At 43.2% G+C, this 24,288-nt stretch overlaps 1 protein-coding gene across 1 annotated transcript in view; it reads right to left on the reverse strand.

The window, feature by feature from the left end:
• The window catches only part of LOC126474772 (uncharacterized), a 225,256-nt gene that overhangs the window by 152,415 nt on the left and 48,553 nt on the right, over positions 1-24,288 (reverse strand). Inside the window, exons 2-3 of the mRNA XM_050102247.1 lie at positions 10,264-10,371; positions 9,887-9,987 (exon numbers count right to left, since the gene is read on the reverse strand). Of these exons, the coding sequence (XP_049958204.1) occupies positions 9,887-9,987; positions 10,264-10,363 (201 nt within the window). The 5' untranslated portion in view covers positions 10,364-10,371. The remainder of the gene's footprint in view (positions 1-9,886; positions 9,988-10,263; positions 10,372-24,288) is intronic.

Raw genomic sequence — 24,288 nt, forward strand, 5'->3', positions numbered from 1 at the left:
TCCGTGTAAACATGGTCGCTACGCTCGATGCTCCTGCCAAATGTGAGTTATGAAGTGAAATCCGTTTTCTGCAAGCAGAAGGATGTAGTGCTGCGGAAATCCATTGCAGAATGAACAACGTGTATGGTAATAACGTTATGAGTGATGGTAGCGTTTGGGAGTGGTGTCAAAAATTTAAAGAAGGGCAAACAGACGTCCATGATGTAGATGGACAAGGTCGCAAGTCTGTCGCCGCTGTAGGCCTTGTTGAGTGTGTTTATCAGGAGGTGAGATGCAAATGAAGGTTTACAATTAGCGAACTGTCTGATGAATTTCCAGACATTTCAAGGTCTGCTTTGTACACAATTGTGACTCAAGACCTAGGCTATCGGAAATTGTGTGCACGTTGGATCCAAAAAATGCTGGGTACCGACCACAAAATGCAAAGGATGGCGTCAGCACTATTGTTTCTCACACATTATGCCAATGAGGTAAACGTTTTTTTTTAAGTCGATTGTTACTGGCGATGAAACACGGGTCCTCTATGACAGTCCTGAAACAAAGGAACAATCAAAGCAGTGGATGCACACAGCTTCCCCAAGCAAGCCAAAAAAGTTTAAACATTCACTGACAAAAAGAAAAACAATGGCCACTGTGTAAGGTAGTTTATTGTGAAACTTTACGTCATGTCCTCAGAGCCATTCAAAACAACCGCAGAGGAATGCTTTCGTCTGGCATTGTTTTGATCCATGACAGTGCCAACATGACAAAAGACCTCCTCAAAAAGTTTAAATGGGAAGTTTTTGAACATCCACCGTACAGACCGGACCTAGCACCAAGTGATTATCACCTGTTCCGAGAACTGAAGTCATGGTTCGGTGGGCAGTGCTTCGCTACTAACGAAGAACTTCAGGACACCGTCAAGACTTACCTGTCATCACTGGCAGCAACATTCTTCAAGGAAGGCATCGAAAAGCTTGTGCCATGGTATGACAAGTGCCTCAATCATTTTGGCGATTATGTAGAAAAATAAGTTAAGACTTTACTGTACTTTTGGTAATAAAATTATTATTTTCTGTACATTTTTCTTTTATTTACAGCCAATCGGAGGTTGAAAAAAAAACAGCCCTCCTATAACTCCCATCTGAGCAGTTCAGAAAAGCTGATGGTTGACAGGAGGATCCAGATGGGTTGGATAGTGAAGCATCCATTGAAATCAAGCGTGTTATGTTCAGCTGCATGTTGTGACACAGGGTGATCTTTGCTCTTGGCCACAGTTTGGTGTTGGTCACTCATCCTGGTGGTCAGCTGGTTGGTAGTCATATCAATATAAAAACCTGTACAGTGATTGCAGAAGAGCTGGTAAATGACATGGATGCTTTCATGGGTGGCCTGGCCCCTGATGGGTAGGATAAACCTATGACAGGACTGGAATAGGAAGTGCTGGGTGGGTGGATTGTGCAGGTCTTGCACCTGGGTCTTTCACAGGGATACAATCCTTGTGGAAGGGGTGGGATCGGGAGTAGCATAGGAATGGACTAGGATGTTGTGGAAGTTGGATGGATGTTTTAAAAATAATTATGATTGGTAGAATTAATGCAATTTCTACACCAAAGATTAGAAAGAATACTACTTAAGGGGAATGGGAAGGATCTTGTGTGGGGTCCCTCATTTCTGGGCATGATGCCAGGTAATCAAAGCCCTGGTGAAGGATGTGGTTTAATTGTTTCAGTCCACAGTGTGCTGGGTGACAAGGGGCATGCTTTGTGGCTGCTACTTGGAGATGGTGGGAGGATTGTGGGTGTGAGGGGAAACAGCAGTAGGGATCTGTTTGCAGACTAGGTCTGAGGGTAGTGCTTGTCTGTGAATACTTTTGTGTTGGTGAGACCCTTAGCATAGTGGGAAAGAGACTTCTTGTCACAGCAGGTGTATGGGAAATATTTTTTGCTGTGAAAAGGATGACACTGTTGAAATGCAGGTACTATTGGTAGTTGGTAGGTTTAATGAAGACAGAGGCATGGATGGAGCCATCAGAGAAGAGGAAGTCACCAACTAGGAAGGTGGCAAACTGGGTTGAGGAGGACCAGGTGAAGTGATTGGGAGAGAAGGTGTTGAGGTTGTGAAGGAATGAAGGTAGGATGTTTTGGCCTTAAGTCCAGATCATGAAGATATTATCTATGAGCTTGAGCCAGAATAGAGGTTGGCTAGGAAGGCCTCCTCTAGATGGCCCATAAATGGGTTGCCACAGGAGGGTGCCATGTGTGTGCCAATGGCTGTGCCATGGAATTGTTAGTATACCTTCCCTTCAAAGGAGAAATAGTTGTGGGTTTGGATAAAGTTAGTAAGGTGTATGACATCCTACTGCAACCTCGGGGCACCACTATCCAACTCCTATCCTACCCACAGCTTTCCTCCTCGTCCACCCCACATAGCACCTAAATGCTGCCTAATTGACCTTTTCAACTTGCCACATTCCCCAAAATTCCCTACCAATGCTCCATCAAATGCACAGTAGAAACATTCTCGTAACACTGTTAACCTTTCCACCAAAACCATCAGCTGTGTAGAAATTTCAGTCCTATCCAAACCACTCATCTTTAGCCCTACAGCCAGATTTAACTGTGCTGGACTTGTCAAAGACCTACTCTCCTTCTCCTGATCCCTGCAATGGAAGCACTTATTTGCTGCCAATCCCTCCAACCAAAATCAATCGAATTCCAAAATTGAACTCTGTCCCTCCCTCTTCATACCACCATCCAACTGTGATCCTTGCCCCTCCCACCTAACCACCCTCTTGTCACCTTCCAGGAGTTCCCCCATCATTCTTCTCCAGGTCCCTCACAACACCAACATTTCAGCAGCCTGATCTAATCATCCAACCTGCACACAAAGGTTCCAACAATGTTTTTAAAAACTGCAGTGACTCCCTGGCAGAAAGCCCCCGCCAGTTAACTGACTCCTCCAACTATAAACTCTGCCAGAGTGATCCCATCCCAGAAGTCCAATGCGACCTCCAATCCATGCTTAAAACCTTAGGCACTATCCAGGGCCACTCATCTTAATCCATTTCCCTCCTCACCCCCATGACACCCCGCACACCCACCTGTAGAAGGCTCCCCAAGATCCACAAACACAACAGTCTTGGGTGCTCCATTGTGGCTGGTTATTGTGCCCCCACTAAAGAATTTTATCTCTCATTGACCAACACCTCCAACCAATTGCTTGTAATATAGCCTCCTACGTCAAAGATACCAACCACTTCCTTCATTGACTCTCCTCAATCCACATCACTTTAGCTCCTGGATGCCTACTCATCACTGTTGATGCCTCCTCCCTGTACACCAACATCCCTCATGCCCATGGTCTTACAATTATTGAACACTAACTGACCCAACATCCTTCAGACTCCAAACCCACTAGGTCATTCCTCATACACTTTACCCTAACCCATGACTACTTCTCCTTTGAAAGGAAGGTGCACAAAAAAATCTGTGACACAGCCTTGGGCACACCTGTATGGCATCCTCCTATGCCAGCCTGTTTATAGGCCATCTAGAAGAGACCTTTCTAGCCTCCCAAAATGCCAAACCATTATTCTGGACCGAGCGAGGTGGCGCAGTGGTTAGCACACTGGACTCGCATTCGGGAGGACGACGGTTCAATCCCGCGTCCGGCCATCCTGATTTAGGTTTTCCGTGATTTCCCTAGATCACTTCAGGCAAATGCCGGGATGGTTCCTTCGAAAGGGCACGGCCGATTTCCTTCCCCATCCTTCCCTAATTCGAGCTTGTGCTCCGTCTCTAATGACCTCGTTGTCGACGGGACGTTAAACACTAATCTCCTCCTCCTCCATTATTCTGGTTTGGGTTTGCTGATGATATCTTTGTAATCTGGACTCAGGGCCAAGATATCCTATCTTCATTTCTTCAAAACCTCAACACCTTCTCTCCAATCCACTTCAACTAGTCCTCAACCCAGCAAGCCACCTCTCTATATGTTAACCTCCTCTTCTCTGATTGCTCCATCCACACTTCTGTCCACATTAAGCCCACCAACTACCAACAGTACCTGCATTTCAACCATCCCTTTCACACCAAAACATCCCTCCCTCACAGCCTGGCCACCCCGGAAATGACACACCTGCTGTGACAAGAACTCCCCTCCCCAGTATGCTGAGGGTCTCACCAAGGCCTTCACAGACAGGCACTATACCCCAGACCTATTCGGCAAACAAATCTACGATATTGCAGTGCCTTTATTATTCTGATTTTGATGCAAAGTTCCTTTGGACATGAATGGTTGACAACATATGGAAGTTTGGGTCTGGCTGTGAGTCGTACACAGATAGCCAAATGATAAGGTGACCACTAACGATAAGTGGGAAATCTGGGTTCAAGGTGACCACTCACGATAAGTGGGAAATCTGGGTTCGGTTCCCAGTCCGGCACAAATTTTCATTGTCATCGCTCCATTCTACAGCTGATGGTAGTCATTATTCACAACTGTAAATTCATTTGATGTGCAAGCAAATCTCTCCTGTCATTTCTCCTCACACCCACAATTCTCCCACCATCCCCAAGAACCAGCTACAAAGGAGTGTCCCCTTTGTTACCCAGAAACACCCGGACTGAAACAACTGAACCACATCCTTTGTCAAGGCTTTGATTACCTATCATCTTGCCCTGTAATGATGGACATCATACTCAAGATCCTTTCCACTCCTCCTAAAGTGGTGTTGCACTGCCCACACAACCTCAAAGACCATCCCTATGCCACTCCTAATCACAGCCCCTTGCCACAAGGATCATATCCCTGTGGAAAACCCAGGTGCAAGACCTACCCAATACACCTATACAGCACTTCCTATTCCAGTTCTGTCACAGGTTTATCCTACTCTACCAGGGGCTGGGCCACCCGTGAAAGCAGCTGTGTCATTTACCAGCTCTGCTGCAATCATTTCACAACTTTCTATATTGGTATGACTACCAACCAGGTGTTCACCAGGATTAATAGCCACCACCAAACTGTGCCCAAGAGCAAAGTAGACCATCCTGTGGCACAACATGCAGCTGAACATAGCATGCTTGATTTCAATGGATGCTTCACTGCCTACGTCTTCTGGATCCTTCCATCCACCACCAGTTTTTCTGAACTGCACAGATGGGAGTTATCCTTACAACATATTCTCCACTCCCATATTTATCTCGGGCTCAACCTACAGTAACATACCGTATCCACACCCCTCACCCAACAGTTTCCACCCCTTCAGTCTATCATTTACCACCAGTTCTCACCTCCCACCCTCTTTGATTGCCACCCACTGCCAATGCACCTGCCCATCTTTCCCCACTTCCCTCCTCTTTCAGTCCTTTTTTTCTCCATCTCCTTGCCTCACAATCTCCTGATGCTGAGCCTGTTGGCATTCTAGTCCCTGACACTCATGCCAGACAGCATTCCACTCTCCCCCCACCCACACACTACTATCTCTTACCCTTTTCTACCCCCTCCAGATTGCTGCTTCTATCCTATATGACACTTGCATTGTGGCCCAAAGTGACGGAGTTGACCGTCATGTGTGCATAAGATGTGCTTCCTTGTGTATGGATGGTGTGTGTGTCCCTTTTGATGATGGAGGCTGTGGCTGAAAGTTTTATGTAAGTGTCTTTTAATTGTACCTGTATGCAACTTCATGTGTCTTCTTAACAGTATGTAGCAACCTATGTTTCTCCTTTATGTGTTTTACACAAACTAATATGAGTGAAGAGAATGGTCTACCTTGTACTGCAAAAATACTGGAAAGAATAAAACTAACTCATCTTCAAAATTTCAAAAGGAAAAATGGGGAAAAATAGTACAGTTGAAAACAGCTTTGAAAATGGAACAACATATTTGTCAGAAAAATTCTTTTCGTTTTCTGCTGTTTTGGTGATACAATCAGAAAACTCTTCCTGACTGTGCTTCTTGCCACACTATGCCCTCAACCAAAGAAAGTGAGTGGGAACTGTTGACACTAGGTAGCACAACTTCCATTAACTCACTGCTAGTGCCATTCCACCCTTCTAACTAGAGGTGTTTTGACAGTACATTGTCAAAGGTTTCTATGGTGGTTTTCAATTTTCTTACATTCTTGGTTCAATAATCGTACAAGGTGGAGAAAAATTGTGTCATGAAGTTTTAACCCTGGATAGCTGATGCCAGTAGGAACCAAAATCACTAATTTTGTGTGGGTTGACAATACACAATTTTTAAACTACTGAAACTTGGCACCATGTGCTCCAATTGGCTGCGGGATTGCCATGTTGCTGGATGCTCTGGACAACACATGACCACGAATACTTTGCCCGCTGGAGATTGCAATGTATCCAAGGTGGCCTACATACTTGGTGACAGTGTGCCACCCTTCCACACTGGGGGTCTGGGGGCGAATTTGCCGGGGTCCCGACACATCCATTGTAGTTTCATGATAAGTCGTACCGGGAAAAAACCAATTAATAGCTGTTAGTTCACATACAGAAAGTCTTTTACAAATTGTGTTAGCCCTGAAAAGGGCCTTTTTTGTAGCTAGGACATTGTGTACTTAAAGCAGGTGCTCGAACTGGTGACACTCTGATGTGGCACAAGCTTGGTAACATTGAATGATGTTCTGCCGAACTCTTTCAAAGATTCCTGGCAGTGCCCTGATGTGACTGACGGCATGTTGAGTGTGATCCATTAATTCCTCTTCATTTCTAGGTGGTTCACGTCTATGGGTGAACTAGAACCTTGAAGAATCCCAACAGGAAAAAGACTGCCAGGGGCCGTGTCCTATGAGCGCCTCTACCAGCCATTGAAGAGTTCATTTAAATATCCACACTCAGCATGACTTTAATGTGCAAGCACCCCATCATACTGCAACCACATGCATAGCTGTATGTTCAGTGGAACATCTTCCAGCAGGCCGGGTAGAGTTTGTTGCAAAAACTGAAGGTATTTGCCCCAGTAAGTCGAGGAGGTAGACCGACCAGCCCAGCAGATGGTCACCCATAATGCAGGCCCAAATGTTGAGCAAAAATTGTTCCTGGTGTCATGGAGGTACGTGACATGAGGATTTCCCCTTGCCCAGTAATGAATGTTTTGAGTCTCGTAAAGGCCACCCCAATGGAAGGTGCACTCTTTGGTAAACAACACAATGGCGAGGATGTCGGGATCTCATGCAACACATCACAGAAACCACCGGCAAAACCCTAGCCTGTGTTCACAGACTCCCACAGCATTCAGACCTTGGACAGGGTGGAAACTAAAGGGATGCTGCCCATCATCCCTCAAACCTGTCAGACTAACTGATGAGCGACCTCCATGTCATGTTCAACTGCTCGAGTACTTGTCGCAGGTGCTTCCTTGAAGCACTTGAGAGCAGTCTCTTCAAATGCAGAATATCATTATGTTTGAGGTCTTCTAGCATCACCATGATCTTCCTCTAACAAGCCTGTTTCACCAAGTCACCGGTGAATTGCTGTAAATGTTTGCAGGTGTGGGTGGCGTCTTGCTGGGAACCGTTCCTCGTACAACCATTGATCTTCATGTGCATTACCGTCAGCTAGTCCATAAACAAATATCATATCTCGTTGTTCTTCAAACGAATACTGTGGCGCCAGGCTTACTGTATGACTAAATCACAGGTGATGTGAGTGTGCTCCAAAATGAAGCTTACGTGTGAATGCCTCGGATATGAGGTGGAGACAAATAGCAAGACCTATTCAACACGTGTGTATCACATTGGGACAGTGATGGAGCAAAGGACGTTCATATGTGTGAACCTACAACCATAGCACTAACCGTCAACTGAGGAATGACAACAAGGCAATCCCACAGCCAATTGGAGAACATGGCGCCAAGTTTCCATGAATTAAAAATGGTGTGTTGTCAACCTACACAACATCAGTAATTTTGGTTCCTACTGACATCAGCTATCAAGGGTTAAAATTTTGTGACAAAATTTTTTCTTCACCCAGTATATTCTAACAAGGAGGCAATTTGTGAGCCCTTACAACTTTACACAATATTGACATGATTACATGTGAGTAGAGTGGGCTTATGAAGGGAGACATGAAAAGTCAAGTCATATTTTCAGCAATGGGAGCCATGGATTCACAATAATGGCTAGGTCCAGCCAACCTATACTTGTAACAAACAAGTTAGAATATGTTTTGGAGGTGGTAGAAGTGCTGTAATAAATCTCAACCTGCATCTTTATATGTGAAGAATAGCAAGGGATTCTGAGGTGAGTAGAAATACTGTCTGGAGAATTCTACATGATAACTGTTTACTCTGTATCACAATGTTTATCAGGTATATAGCAAAGTTAATTTCTGGCTAATAAATCCTTCTGAACCTATTTCCTAACTCAAAAATATGGACTTCACAACTGCCCACTGTGTACTGACAAAGCCACTTTCATATCTAAAGGCAAGGTAAATATCTACGGTCTTTACTATTGGCCAGAAGGGAAGCCTCATTAATACAAGACAACCAGATCATATGGAGCATATATACCTTGTGTAGATTCATCCACAACAAGGTTATCAAGCCTTATTTTCTTGAGTAATAATTAAATGATGAACAGTAACCTGAATTTCTCGTAAAAGCACTAACAAAGTTGCTAGAAAATTAATGTGGTTGCACCAAGATGGGTTTCCTTAGTGGCTAGGTGTACCTTAAATCATTGTTTTCCTGCCCAGTGGATTTGTGCAGGACAGCCAAAGACTTATTAACCATGGTCACTAAATTTAATACACTTTATCATTTATATTGCTGATGTATCAAAGCCATTGCATACCAACTGGGCTCTACACCATGAGATTATATGCAAGATATAGTTAGTAAAACACACTGGCCACTCCCAGATGTAGAGGTACTACACAAAATGCGCAAAGGTGAGCATGACTATGCTTAGAATAAGGCAAATATTTTTAACAACTATTGCTGTAAACCATAACCAAAAAATCTGATGTTTCCTAATAACTTCTTGCAAATGTAAAAATTACAAAGAAAGGTTATTTAAAATTAAAGGGTAAGACAAAGTTTTTCCCACTTCATAATATTTAAAAAGAACATCCATTATTCTACAGACTTTAATTTATTTTCTCCAGTAAGTGTTCAAATAGTCATCTACAGGAAGAGCACACACTATACAAAAAACTTTTCAGATGGAAAAATGTTCAGTTTTGAGTCCGATTTTAAATATAACTAACTTTTCTCATGTTCCCACTTGAAATTCTGGAGTTACTTCATTTTATACATTTTCTAGCAGCCTTCAGCCAATTTCAGATAAACCATTCGATTCATCCTTATCAGTTTGCTTAAAACACATTACACCCAAAAAAGATTAGGCAGAATTTTTTTTTAAGAAAAAGCCACCTATATGTTAGTCTGAAGCACCCAGTATATGAAATATCAAAATAATTCCCTCTGCAATTTCAGTCAGTTGTTGAAACATAGCTAATAAATGGCAAAATAAAGGAAAATTGGATTTCAATATTCTAGCAGCTATTTTGATTGAGAAGAATATAGTAGTTACTGTTTCATACATTATTTCTTAATGGCAGAGATCAAAAGATTATCATATTTACATCATTGATTATAGCATGAACTAGCCTATTTTTTATTTTCATCAAAGCAGTAATGCTTTTCTTCAGAATTTGCATCATTAAATTAAGATTTAGATAAAATGTATAATCTGACACCTTACCATGTGGATATTTAATTGAGGTACATGTGATATGCTCAGTGTCATTTCACTGCATTGTTTCACTGGAAAGCAAAAACTATAATATCGGTTACAGTATGTGCACATTATGCTAGTAAAGGAATGAAATCATTCAGGTAATGGGAAGTGGTCTGTGGCCACTCTATACAATTTGCTTTTTACCTCATTGGTCATTGCCATGTCTCCTTGAAAAAGTCCTGGTTTCACTTCAGGATCATGGTCTGTCTCTTGCAGGGCATTTAAGCTCTCTATGCTCATGCGACCTGTAAGAATGATACAGCGGGCAATACGTTATTTGTGTATCCGGTTATTGGTAAGGAGATATAGCTAACAGAGGAATGCGATCATCTATTCAGGAGTAAGGAATAAGGCTTCAATTTTGTCATCTCTTAGCGTTTGAAGAACTGGTAGCTATAGCATAGGTCGCTACAGCATACATGGCTGTGGAACAGAGATCACTCTGTATTTTAGTCACTTAAGGGCCTGCTTAAAAGAAGGAACAGTAATATTGTCAAGGATCACTTGAAAGTCTAACCTACCTTCATTAGGAACAGGTGGCATTGTTGAGCTGGGTAAAGGATTCAGAGTCCTTGAAGCTACCATCGATAAAAGGTAGGGCATAAGCAATAGCTTCATCATTCTATTCCCTGCAAACGGAAAGGTTGTCAGTGAGTAAACACATTGCCATTGATTTATTGTTATAGTACTAATAATGACAGCCTCTCAGTGGTTGGGAAAGGCTTTACATATTTAAGAGGTAGTCATAAAGTTTTAATTATCACCTATAAAAGTAAGTTAAATAATTAATTTTTGTTTGTTTTGAGGTACATGTTTATGGTCCTGGTACACATTGAAATCCTCATGCTACGTACCATGGCACACCACTAGAGGAGTCAAAGCAATATGTTGTGACCCTTCTCCACAATTTTGTTTTGGCTTGTCTGGTGGTGTATTACAGTACTGTAGTGTGGCAATTTCAATGTGTACCAGGAAAATTAAATACAAAATCATTTCTTTCTTAATGCTTTGAGATCACAGCAGCTATTTTCATAAATATTACTGAAGGAACAAATTAATAACACTATTTACTTTTTCAAGGTGATAATTAAAATGTTATGGCTAACCCTCACAGAAAACAATAATCTTATACATGTTCTCACTATTGTAGAATTTAACAATATCAGAGAAGGAAAGTTGCTACAGACCATATAGCAGAGATGCTGAGTCGCAATAGGCACAACCAAAAGATTCACACAATTATAGCTTTCGGCCAATAAGGCCTTTGTCAGAAGTAGGCACACATGCACACACGCACTCATGCAAACACAACTTGCACACACGTCTGCAGTCTGAGAGAACTGAAACCACACTCTGAGACTGCAGATGTGTGTGCAAGTTGCGTTTGCGTGAGAATACGTGTGCGTGTGTGTATGTGTGCCTACTGCTGACAAAGGCCAAAGCAAAACCAGTAACTCAATATATCCTAACTTGCCGTGTCACAGTGTACTGTTGCTTCGTGAATACATGTTAGGTACGTCGCGAAACTTTTAATGCCTTCTAATCTTTCATGTATAAAATATCTGGACTATAAAAAATATTGTCACCAAATCATTTCTTGGAGTAGCCCTATTAGCAAAGGAATCGCCCATCATTATGGATGATTGTACACATAATAATAAAAAAATGTATTGTACATATATTATGGCTCTGAGCACTATGGGTTGTTTCAAATGGCTCTGAGCACTATGGGACTTAACTTCTAAGGTCATCAGTCCCCTAGAACTTAGAACTAATTAAACCTAACTAACCTAAGGACATCACACACACCCATGCCTGAGGCAGGATTCGAACCTGCAACCGTAGCGGTCATGCAGTTCCATACATATACACTCCTGGAAATTGAAATAAGAACACCTTGAATTCATTGTCCCAGGAAGGGGAAACTTTATTGACACATTCCTGGGGTCAGATACATCACATGATCACACTGACAGAACCACAGGCACATAGACACAGGCAACAGAGCATGCACAATGTCGGCACTAGTACAGTGTATATCCACCTTTCGCAGCAACGCAGGCTGCTATTCTCCCATGGAGACGATCGTAGAGATGCTGGATGTAGTCCTGTGGAATGGCTTGCCATGCCATTTCCACCTGGCGCCTCAGTTGGACCAGCATTCGTGCTGGACGTGCAGACCGCGTGAGACGACGCTTCATCCAGTCCCAAACATGCTCAATGGGGGACAGATCCGGAGATCTTGCTGGCCAGGGTAGTTGACTTACACCTTCTAGAGCACGTTGGGTGGCACGGGATACATGCGGACGTGCATTGTCCTGTTGGAACAGCAAGTTCCCTTGCCGGTCTAGGAATGGTAGAACGATGGGTTCGATGACGGTTTGGATGTACCGTGCACTATTCAGTGTCCCCTCGACGATCACCAGTGGTGTACGGCCAGTGTAGGAGATTGCTCCCCACACCATGATGCCGGGTGTTGGCCCTGTGTGCCTCGGTCGTATGCAGTCCTGATTGTGGCGCTCACCTGCATGGCGCCAAACACGCATACGACCATCATTGGCACCAAGGCAGAAGCGACTCTCATCGCTGAAGACGACACGTCTCCATTCGTCCCTCCATTCACGCCTGTCGTGACACCACTGGAGGCAGGCTGCACGATGTTGGGGCGTGAGCGGAAGACGGCCTAACGGTGTGCGGGACCGTAGCCCAGCTTCATGGAGACGGTTGCGAATGGTCCTCGCCAATACCCCAGGAGCAACAGTGTCCCTAATTTGCTGGGAAGTGGCGGTGCAGTCCCCTACGGCACTGCATAGGATCCTACGGTCTTGGCGTGCATCCGTGCGTCGCTGCGGTCCGGTCCCGGGTCGACGGGCATGTGCACCTTCCGCCGACCACTGGCAACAACATCGATGTACTGTGGAGACCTCACGCCCCACGTGTTGAGCAATTCGGCGGTACGTCCACCCGGCCTCCCGCATGCCCACTATACGCCCTCGCTCAAAGTCCGTCAACTGCACATACGGTTCACGTCCACGCTGTCGCGGCATGCTACCAGTGTTAAAGACTGCGATGGAGCTCCGTATGCCACGGCAAACTTGCTGACACTGACGGCGGCGGTGCACAAATGCTGCGCAGCTAGCGCCATTCGACGGCCAACACCGCGGTTCCTGGTGTGTCCGCTGTGCCGTGCGTGTGATCATTGCTTGTACAGCCCTCTCGCAGTGTCCGGAGCAAGTATGGTGGGTCTGACACACCGGTGTCAATGTGTTCTTTTTTCCTTTTCCAGGAGTGTATTATGTCTTTGCTTCTTTACATCTAGGAAAAAATCACATTTAGGAATGTCACAAAAGTTAGAAGTGTACTTTGGTATGTTACCAAGGAAAAAAGATTGTGAAACACAGTCCTAGCGAACTAGCCAATTAAGTTCAATGTTCCCTGAAAGAGTGGTTCGGTGTGGGGCGGCGGAGGGGTGAAGTGGACTGCGGTAGTTGTTCAAATGGCTCTGAGCACTATGGGACTTAACTTCTGAGGTCATCAGTCCCCTAGAACTTAGAACTACTTAAACCTAACTAACCTAAGGACATCACACACATCCATGCCTGAGGCAGGATTCGAACCTGCGACCGTAAGGTCGCGCAGTTCCAGACTGAAGTGCCTAGAACCGCTCGGCCACGTCGGCCGGCAGTCATTGTAGGGTTGTGGACCACCGCGGCTGTGGCGGGGACGGAGCCTCTCCGTCGTTTCTAGGCCCCCGGTTAACATACAATACAATACCAGTTCAATGTTATTTGTATTAATGGAGATAACATTGCGACACTTAATTCTTTCACTGGCGTAAACTTCCGAAAATACATATGACATTGAGTAAAAAAAAAAAAAAAAAATAACAGCGCCGTTTCTTGATTCTTTGGTGTACTACAAAACTAACAGTGCCATCTATTAGTTGTTTGCTGCACTATGCCATAATAATTACTAAGCGAGCAGACGACAAAACTTTAGATATCTTTTTTTCTCTTGATCCGATTTTGATGAAATAAAGTACATACGTTTCCTCAAACTACGCTCATGTTACCTGTGAAAATCCCATGAAAACTCCTGTATTAATGTTCAGACAGACACAGCAGTTCTAGATAAAACTTTAAATTACTGTATCTTTTGTGATCCGATTTTGATGAAATAAAGTCTATACATTGGACCAAGCTACGCTCAACTTACCTTTGAAAGCCTCATGAAAACTCGTCTAGTAATTTTGGAGATCGTCATATTCAAACAGACAAGCACAATAGTTTAATAGTGTTATCACTAACATAGGTACAGAAGTTTGGTATCGGCTACTACAATAGCCCTCCCTCCCCCCCCCCCCCCCCCTTCCTAACTCACCCAGAGAAATTTCACAGTCCAGAGGCACTGGCGCGCAATGATTTTCCCATTACAACAGCTGCACTGCACTGTATTGCATAATGAAAAATACAAATATCATATGGAAGCATTTTACATGTTCTGCGCAGTCAATTATGGCACACAGGACCTGTAGCACTGATTAACTGCGGATCCATATGTATCAGTTTTTCAAACTTTGTTATTTTAATTTTTTATAATATGTAACGGTAACGTCCAACAAAATCTTATTTTATTAATTTAAACACGACTGGTTCTATGCATCTCGAATTTTGAACCATTGCCTGTGCAACCTAATCTCTGAAATTTACGGCCGCAGTTGACTTTTATTGCCTCCATTCACATAGTAAGAAAAATCATTGTTACGAAATAATGTCCCTCCACTGTAAAATGAAAATAGAATTTTTGGATCAGCTGCAAATTACCAGGGCCTTCTTAGTATTGTTGTCACTAACAAGGAGACTTGCAGGGGCGAGGCATGTTCGCAACTGCTGTAATCACCGGTTACAGTAACACATAAGATACCTTTTCTTGCATTTAAACATTCTTGGTATATATCTTATGTACAATTTCAGTTGCAGGCATACTACTTGATACTTCTAAAACGCACTGTTAACCATGGAGCATTTAAAACATTAACAACTGTCAGTGTAACAGGCGGCAGTTTGGAAGGGCACAGGGCTGGTCATCTACACGCTACACTCGAATAACTTGCCAGCAACAGCGATTAATAGCGCTGCCGCACCCGACTGAAAGGTCCGTCCACTCTCTCGCTGCCGCTAGACAAAGAGGAGGAGGGTTATGCAGCTGATGAAGGCAGACGATAATCGTGTGGCGCCCACAATTCTCTTGTTCTTCCAAATTGTTATTCTTTCGCGAGTTGCAATGCTGAAAGTGTTCCGATATAAATCAGGGTACATATTATAGTGTTCCATTCTGTTTTAGTACATACTCTGACGGAAAGAAATCGCAACACAATGTAGGAGTTGTGCGACGTAAACTAAAGTTGGTAGGCGTGTTTCTACATCCGAGAGAATAAGTATATTCAAATTTCGCGCCAGTCGCATAAGAGTGGTGCCACTATGAGGTTGCAAATCAGGCTTGTTTTAAATAAACGCTGTAACGGTCGTGAACGTTAATTGCCTTTGAGAGTGGCACCTCGCTGTGTTTGAACGATGTCGTGTAATATGGCTACAAGAAGCTGGATGTTCCGTCAGCGATATTGCTGAAAGACTTGGCAGGAACGTAGCCAGTGTACATGGTAGCTGGCAGCAGTGGTCACAGAAGACTGGACTCCGGACGTCCACATGGTACTACCTAGAGGGAAGACCATCGTTTTCGGCTTATGGGTCTGATGCATCGTACTGCATCTGCAGCAGTAATTTGAGCAGCAGTTGGCACCACAGTGACACAACGAACTATTACAAATCGATTACTTCAAGGACAGCTCCGAGACAGATGCCCTGTAGCGCGTATTCCACTGACCCAAACAACCGCCATTTGCGACTTCAGTGGTGTCAATCGAGAGCTCATTGGAGGACAGAATGGAGGTCTGTTGTTTTTTCTGATGAAAGCTGGTTCTGCCTCGGTGTCAGTGATGGCCGTGTTTTGGTTAGAAGACCAGTTGAGCGCCTGCAAACAACCTGTCTGTGTGCTAGACACACTGGACCTACCCCTGGAATTATGGTCTGGGGTGCGATTTCTTATGACAGCAGGAGCGCTCACGTGGTTATCCCATGCATATTGACTGCCAGTTCGTACGTCAATCTAGTGGTCCGACCTGTCTTTTGCGAACAGCATTCCGGTGGGCGTATTCCAACAGGATAATGCTCGCCCACATGCTGCTGTTGTAACCCAACATGCTCTACAGGGTATCGACATGTTACATTGGCCTGTTCGATCTCCATATCTGTGTCCAATCGAGCACATATGGGACATCATCGGACGACAATTCCAGCGTCATCCACTAACTTTGTATCGACCGACCAAGTGCAACAGGCATGGAACTCCATCCCACAAAACGACATCCGCCACCTGTACAACAAAATGCACGCATAGAATGAAATTTTCACTCTACAGCGGAGTGTGCGCCGATATGAAACTTCCTGGCAGATTAAAACTGTGTGTCGGACCGAGCCTCGAACTCGGGACCTTTGCCTTTCGCGGGAAAGTGCCCTACCAGGAGTGCTAGTTCTGCAAGGTTCGCAGGAGAGCTTCTGTGAAGTTTGGAAGGTAGGAGACGGGTTACCGGCGGAATTAAAGCTGTGAGGACGGGGCGTGAGTCGTGCTTGGGTAGCTCAGTTGGTAGAGCACTTGCCCGCGAAAGGCATAGGTCCCCAGTTCGAGTCTCGGTCCGGCACAGTTTTAATCTACCAGGAAGTTACAATGCATGCATGTTCGTATGCTTGCGTACTGCATGCTGGCAGTTACACCAGTTATTAACGTAGTGCAAAGGTTTATATCGCACATACGTCAACATGTGATCTTGCAATATTAATCACTTAAATATGTTACCTAGATAAATGTATTCCCAAAATTTCATTGATCTACATTAATTTGTGGTGCGATTTTTTTCCATTGGTGTGTGATTATTTATTCATTATAATTTTAGTGAACAAGTATATTTTTAATGACTTCAAATTAGCTCCTTCGTAAGTGTGAAGTTGTGTTGCTGAAGCAGCATCGACGAAGTAGCGGGCTCCTTAAAAGATACAAATGTATCGTTGGCCATGTTTTGTTTACATCCGATGTATTGCCCCGTGTGGACAACATAGTAATAAGCATTCATGGCCTAGAGAAACAACTGCTAGAACCGATGAAAACGAATGGTCGCCAGGTCCGGAAGGAATCCCAATTCAGTTTTACAAAAAGTACGGGTCCACTCTATGGCAGTGATCCCTTACCTAGCTTGCATTTATCGCGAATCTCTTGCCCAGCGCAAAGTCCCAAGCGACTATAAAAAGCGACTGGAAAAAGGCGCAGGCGACTCCTGTATATAAGAAGGATCCGTAGAATAACTAAGCAATATCCTTATCATCGGTTTGCTGCAAAATTCTAGAATATATTCTGACTTCCAATATGATAAATTTATTAAGGACCGAAAAACTTATGTCCACGAATCGGTTCAGAAAATATCGCTCAAGTGAATCACTTATGTCTACGAATTGGTTCAGAAAATATCGCTCATGTGAGTTACAGCGCCATCTACCACAAAGCGAAAAAACTGGCCCAAGTAAAACATTCATATTTCTTTACGTACTACACTAATATGTAATAAAAATGGGGGTTCCTATTTTAAAAAGACGCTGTTGATATCCGTTTGACATATGGCAGCGTCATCTAGCGGGCCAACCATAGCGCCATCTGGTTTCCCCCCTTCAAGCTAAACATGTTTCGTTCTTTGTAATTTTTTCGTTTGACGCTTATTTCGTGAGATATTTAGCCAGGTCACGATCAATGGACAACCCTGTATATATAAACGATTTGGCGGACAGGATGGGCAGCAACCTGCGGTTCGTTGCTGATGATGCTGTGGTGTACGGGAAGATGCCGAAGATGATTGGCTGTAGGATAATACAAGATGACTTAGACAAAATTTCTAGTTGGTATGATGAATGGCAGCTGGCTCTAAATGTAGAAAAATGTAAGTTCATGCAAATGAGTAGAAAAAAAGCCCTTGGTGTTCGGATACAGCATTAGAAGTCTCCTGCTTGACACAGTCACATCTTGACTTAACATTGCAAAGTGATACGAAATGTGAGGATTGAGGCAGGGAAGATGAATGACCGACTTCAGTTAATTGGGAGAATTTTAGGTAAGTGTGGTTCATCAGTAAAGGACACCGCGTATAGGACGCCCTTGTGACCTATTCTGGAGTACTGCTCGAGTATTTGAGATCTGTATGAGATCGGACTGAAGGAAGACATCAAAGCAATTCAGAGGCGGGCTGCTAGATATGATACCGGAAGGTTCGAACAACACGCAAGCGTTACAGAGAGATGCTTCGGGAACCAAGACGGAAATCACTGGAAGGAAGGCGACTTTCTTTTCGAACAACATTATTGAGAAAATTTACGGAACTGGCGTTTGAAGCTGACAGCAGAAAGATCCTACTGCCGCCAAACATACATTTCTCGTTAACAACCTTCAAGATAAGAAGGTAATCCCAAAAGTAAGGTCTCCTATTTTTTTATAAGTACAGAACTCTGTGTGGCAGTTGGTCACACCGTTATGAAGAGTGCTTCACGCGCTGTGTGTAGACATGCGCACGCCGCGCTGAGGCACTCAGTCGGCTTAGCAGCCGTTGAGAATGGAGCTCCCGTTGGATGTTACCGCCAAGTGCGAATTGCGCGCAGTTGTTCGGTTTTTGAACGCAAAGGGCACTGCGCCGATTGAAATCCATTGCCAATTGGCAGAAGTGTATGGTGAGTCGTGCATGAATGCCAAAAATGTTCGTAAGTGATGTAGAGAGTTTGCAGCTGGTCGGATAGATATTCACGACGAACAAAGGAGCGGGAGACCGTCAATTTCTTTGGAGACAGTGTTGAAAGTTGAGCAAAGCGTGCGTGAAGATCGGCGGATCACCTTGGATGATCTCTGCACGTTGGTTCCTGAGGTTTCCCGAAGCACCGCTCACAGAATTTTAACGGAAACATTGAACTACCGGAAGGTGTGCGGAAAATGGGTGCCACGCATGCTGACTGAGGACCACATGCGGCAACGAGCTGATGCTTCCCGCGCATTTCTCCACCGCCTTGCAGCCGAACAGGACAACTTTCTGGACTCAACTGTCACGAGTGACGAAACCTGGGCATATTACTTTAAACCTGAGACCAAGCAACAATCACGCTAGTTCATAACTTTCTGAACAGCATGACAGCGAGCTGGTATGAAATGGGCATACAAAAACTGCCACAGCGTCTACAAAAATGCATCGACAGAAATGGTGATTATGTCGAAAAATAGCTAAACGTTAAAGCTGTAAACTGATGTAAACCATTGTATAAATAAACAGGTGTCTCTACATACAAAAAAAACAGGAGACCTTACTTTTGGGATTACCCTCGTAAGATACGAGAAATTAGGGGTCATACAGTGGCATATAGATAGCCGTTTTTCCCTCGCTGTATTTGCGAGTGGAACAGAAAAGGAAACGATTAGTAGTGGTAAAGAGTATCCTCCGCCACGCACCGTACGACAGTTTGCAGAGTATGAATGTAGATGTAGATGGAGGTGGTGTGGCCAAAAGATTGGTGTGAGCGAGTACATACGGTACGCATGGATACTCATTAAATTTGCCAGTACAAGGTTAAATTTTTGTTTGAGAAATGCCTTGTTATAAGAAATGTTCAGAAGCACAACGAATCCTCTCTTCGAGACACCAGTCACAAACAAGACTTTCTCATCTTGCTTTGTTGCCCATTGGAAAAGGATGGCTCAAGTCCGTGAAACAAGTCCACTCTACGACTCCGTGATTGAAGGTTTCGACAAGAACGATCGCAGAATTTACCTCAAATATAAATAAAACAATGAGTACCAGAATTTTTAATATCATTCTTGTTCATGTAGACAGAACAACAGATATTTTCCAAGTATCCGGTATCGTTCTGTAGGCCCAATCTTTATGAAGTTGTGTCTTGTGCGTTAATAGACGCCATAAGGAATTATTCACTGTAATACCACGGCGCGATGCTACGCAATAACGGACAATCGTAAACAATACATAATAATAATAACAATGACAATAATAATAATATTTGCAGCAATCGTTCTGTTACTTTCAACAATTTTTTGAAGACGATTAAAGTTACGAATACCTCATGACTGGAGACCGACCCTGCTTGTCATCACCGGTTTAGTCCACATTTATTATGTATTTAGGGCTTGGCCAAAAAAGAAAGTCATAAAACGGGAGCTCCAGATGGAAAAGCGTTTCAGAAAAAAAAAGCATTTCTTGGCGCGGGTAGGGCAAGTTATAAGCGGTTTATGTTAAGGTCGTTTCCAGGCAACTGTCGGTAAGCGGAAAGTGTAGATCACAGTAATCGAACGGCCGTGGGTTCGAGCCCCTTGCCGGCACGGTGGCTCACCGTTCTCGGTCAGAGGGCCGACTGCTCTCTGCAATACAAAAATTAAAAAAAAACTGAATAAAGGAATCAACGGTCGACTCGAACGGACATCATGTGACGTCCGCCCACACCAAATGTAACGAACAATACGGAACAAAATGAAAAAAAAAGTCTCCATGCGGAATTTTTTTATTTTCAATTTTTACATTACTTACAGTGCACAAGAAACCGAAATAACGTACAATGTGTTGTATTTATTAATATTTTCATAAAAGGAAAGGTGAAGGAAAGTTTGGCATTGCAAATAAGTTTCCGAAAAAGGATTGTACTTATGGTGTCTACGAGGACTCTGCAAACAACTTTCCTAGAAAGAAGAGTAATTAATGTGTGCAGGACTTCGTAATCCGTTAGTTTCATTTTGGCCTTCAAGGAGCCGTCAGCAGCTCCACGCGAACAGCGGGTTCCCGGTGCATGTAAATTCTGCCCATCGGCCTCTGGGGTACGGAGCTTATTCGCTCGCTAGCTCTCGACCGAGTAACGTCAGTTTTTGGAGAAAATTGTGAGAACGTAGTGAGAGTATTGTTTTTTCTATAGAGACTTTAAGCAACTATTTAATTGTAAAAATGCTGCAAGATGCATAGAAAATTACTAGTTTCTCTGTTTTTGCAACGAGTATCACGCCAGCACATATAAATTATTAACTGGAAAACAATAAAAGTATCTAATTTCACATACGAAATTCTCGTGAACGCCTTACGTTCTCATTTTGGAAATTTATTTGCAGTCTCAAATTTTCCTTTGCCTTTTCGTTTTCACGCTTACATGTACAATATAATGAGCATTATTTCGGTTTATTTGCAGTGAAAGTATGTAAAGACTGAAAATTTAAAAAAATGTTTCCGCATACTTGTTCCGTAGATCATGAATACGACACTTCGTAATGATGTGGAACGTGTCAGGTTAATAAAAGGTGCCTATACAAGATATTACATTACACAATACATTACACGACACTTAATATTTAATATATATATTTTTTGTGGGTCTTGGGGATATTACCCACTTACCATATCCAAAAATTCATCCAATTAGTAGAAGGAGTTGCTGTGGTGTCACCGCCAGACACCACACTTGCTAGGTGGTAGCCTTTAAATCGGCCGCGGTCCATTAGTATACGTCGGACCCGCGTGTCACCACTGTCAGTGATAGCAGACCGAGCGCCACCACACGGCAGGTCTAGAGAGACGTGCTGGCACTCGCCCAGTTGTACAGCCGACTTTGCTAGCGAAGCTACACTGACCAATACGCTCTCATTTGCCGAGACGATAATTAGCATAGCCTTCAGCTAAGTCATTGGCTACGACCTAGCAAGGCGCCATTACCAGTGTATAGTGAAATAGAGATTATATCTGTACAAGAGCGATGTACACCGATTTGGATTAAAGTTAAGTATTACAAGATTTTCGTACTTTATTGCAATTCTCAAGACATTGTCCTGTTCCAGACCTCACGCCGGTCTGCGTGTATTTAGACGCGTGCATTTCGGCCTCCTGTAGCGACACGGTGTTGGCTCTTGAGCCAACACTACAGTTGCCATTAAGAAATTCTTTTAATTTCCTTTTAAATGCTATATGGCTGTTAGACTTTTCATGCTATTAGGTAAGTGACCAAAGACTTTTGTGGCAGCATAATTTACCCCCTTCTGAGCCAAAGTTAGATTTAACCTTGAGTAGTGAAGATCAACCTTTCTCCTAGAGTTATAGCCATGTACACTGCTATTACTTTGGAATTCGTTCGGATTGTTAATAACAATATATATTGTGAGGCTACAGTGAAGATCCCTAGCTCTTTAAATAAGTGTCTGCAGGATAATCTTGGATGAGCTCCAGCAATTATTCTGATTACACACTTTTGTGCAATGAACACTCTTATACTCAATGATGAGTTACCCCAGAATATGATGCCATACGAAAGCAGAGAATGAAAATAGGCGTGGCAAGATAATTTACTGAGGTGTATATCGTCAAAATTTGTAATGACCCTAATAGCATAAGCAGCTGAACTCAAACGTTTCAGCAGATCCTCAGTGTGTTTTTACAGTTCAACCCCTCATCAATGCATACACCTAGAAATTTTGAATATTCTACCTTAGCTACAGATTTCTGATCGAAGTATATATTTACTAATGATGTCATTCCATTTACTGTGTAGAACTGTATATACTGTGTTTTGTCAAAGTTTAATGAGAGCCCATTTGCAGAGAACCACTTAATGATTTTCTGAAAAACATCGTTTACAATTTCACCAGTTAATTCTTGTCTGCTGGGTGTAATAGCTATACTTGTATCATCGGCAAAAAGTACCAGCTTTGCATCTTCGTGAATATAGAATGGAGTCATTAATATATGTTAAGAACAACAGAGGACCCAAGACCGAACCTTGAGGCACCCCATTCTTGATTGTTCCCCAAATGTGAGAAATCACCAGTTTTTTTGCATATTATCTGAACTGCTTATTTCAACTTTCTGCACTCTTCCAGTTAGGTATGATTTAAACAATTTGAGCACTGTCCCATTCATACCACAGTACTTGAGCTTATCTAGAAGTATTCCATGATTTACTCTTCCCGCTGCGCCAACAACTGCTAGGAAACAACGTTCTCATAAATAAATGACTCGTGCCTCGCCAGACCCGCGCCAGAAATGCAATTTTTTTCTGCACGTTGAGCCATCTGGAGTTACTGCTTCTGTCACTTTCATTTCTGGCCACACCCTATATCTACAGATTGTTGTTGTTGTTGTTGTGGTCTTCAGTCCAGAGAATGCAACCTACATTCTTCTGAATCTGCTTACTGTATTCATCTCTTGGTCCCCTTCTGCGATTTTTACCCTCCACGCTGCCCTCCAATACTAAATTGGTGATCCCTTGATGCCTCAGAACATGTCCTGCCAACCGATTCCTTCTTATAGTCCAGTTGTGCCACAAATATCTCTTCTCCCCAATTCTATTTGCTATGCTCGCAGGTTCGAATCCTGTCTCGGGCATGGATGTGTGTGGTGTCCGTACGTTAGTTAGGTTTAAGTAGTTCTAAGTCTAGGGGACTGATGACCTCAGATGTTAAGTCCCATAGTGCTTAGAGCCATTTGAACCAATTCTATTCAGTACCTCCTCATTAGTTATGTGATCTAACCATCTAATCTTCAGCATTCTTCTGTAGCACAACATTTCGAAAGCTTCTATTCTCTTCTTGTCCAAACTATTTATCGTCCACGTTTCACTTCCATACATGGCTACACTCCATACAAATACTTTCAGAAACGGCTTCGTGACACTTAAATCTAAACTCGATGTTAACAAATTTCTCTTCCTCAGAAACGCTTTCCTTGCCATTGCCAGTCTACATTTTATATCCTCTCTACTTCGACCATCATCAGTTATTTTGCTCCCACAAATAGCACAACTCGTCTACTACTGTAAGTGCCTCATTTCCTAATCTAATTCCCTCAGCATCACCTGATTTAATTCGACTACAATCCATTATCCTCGTTTTGCTTTAGCTGATGTTCATCTTATATCCTCCTTTCAAGACACTGTCCATTCCGGTCAACTGCTCTTCCAGGTCCTTTGCTGTCTCTGACAGAGTTACGATGTTATCGGCAAACATCAATGTTTTAATTTTTTCTGCATGGATTTTAGTTCCTACTCCGAATTTTTCTTTATTTCCTTTACTGCTTGCACAATATACAGATTGAATAACATCGGAGATAGGTTACAACCCTGTCTCACTCCCTTCCCAACCACTGCTTCCCTTTCGTGCCCCTCGACTCTTATAACTGCCATCTGGTTTCTGTACAAATTGTAAATAGCCTTTCGCTTCCTGTATTTTACCCCTGCCACCTTAACAATTTTAAAGAGAACATTGTCAAAAGCTTTCTCTAAGTCTACAAATGCTAGAAACGTAGGGTTATCTTTCCTTAATCTATCTTCTAAGATAAGTTGTAGGGTCAGTATTGCCTCAGGTGTTCCAACATTTCTACGGAATCCAAACTGATCCTCCCCGAGGTCGGCTTCTACCAGTTTGTC

The sequence above is a fragment of the Schistocerca serialis genome, chromosome 4 (genome assembly GCF_023864345.2).
Source record: "Schistocerca serialis cubense isolate TAMUIC-IGC-003099 chromosome 4, iqSchSeri2.2, whole genome shotgun sequence".
Lineage (NCBI taxonomy): Eukaryota > Metazoa > Arthropoda > Insecta > Orthoptera > Acrididae > Schistocerca > Schistocerca serialis.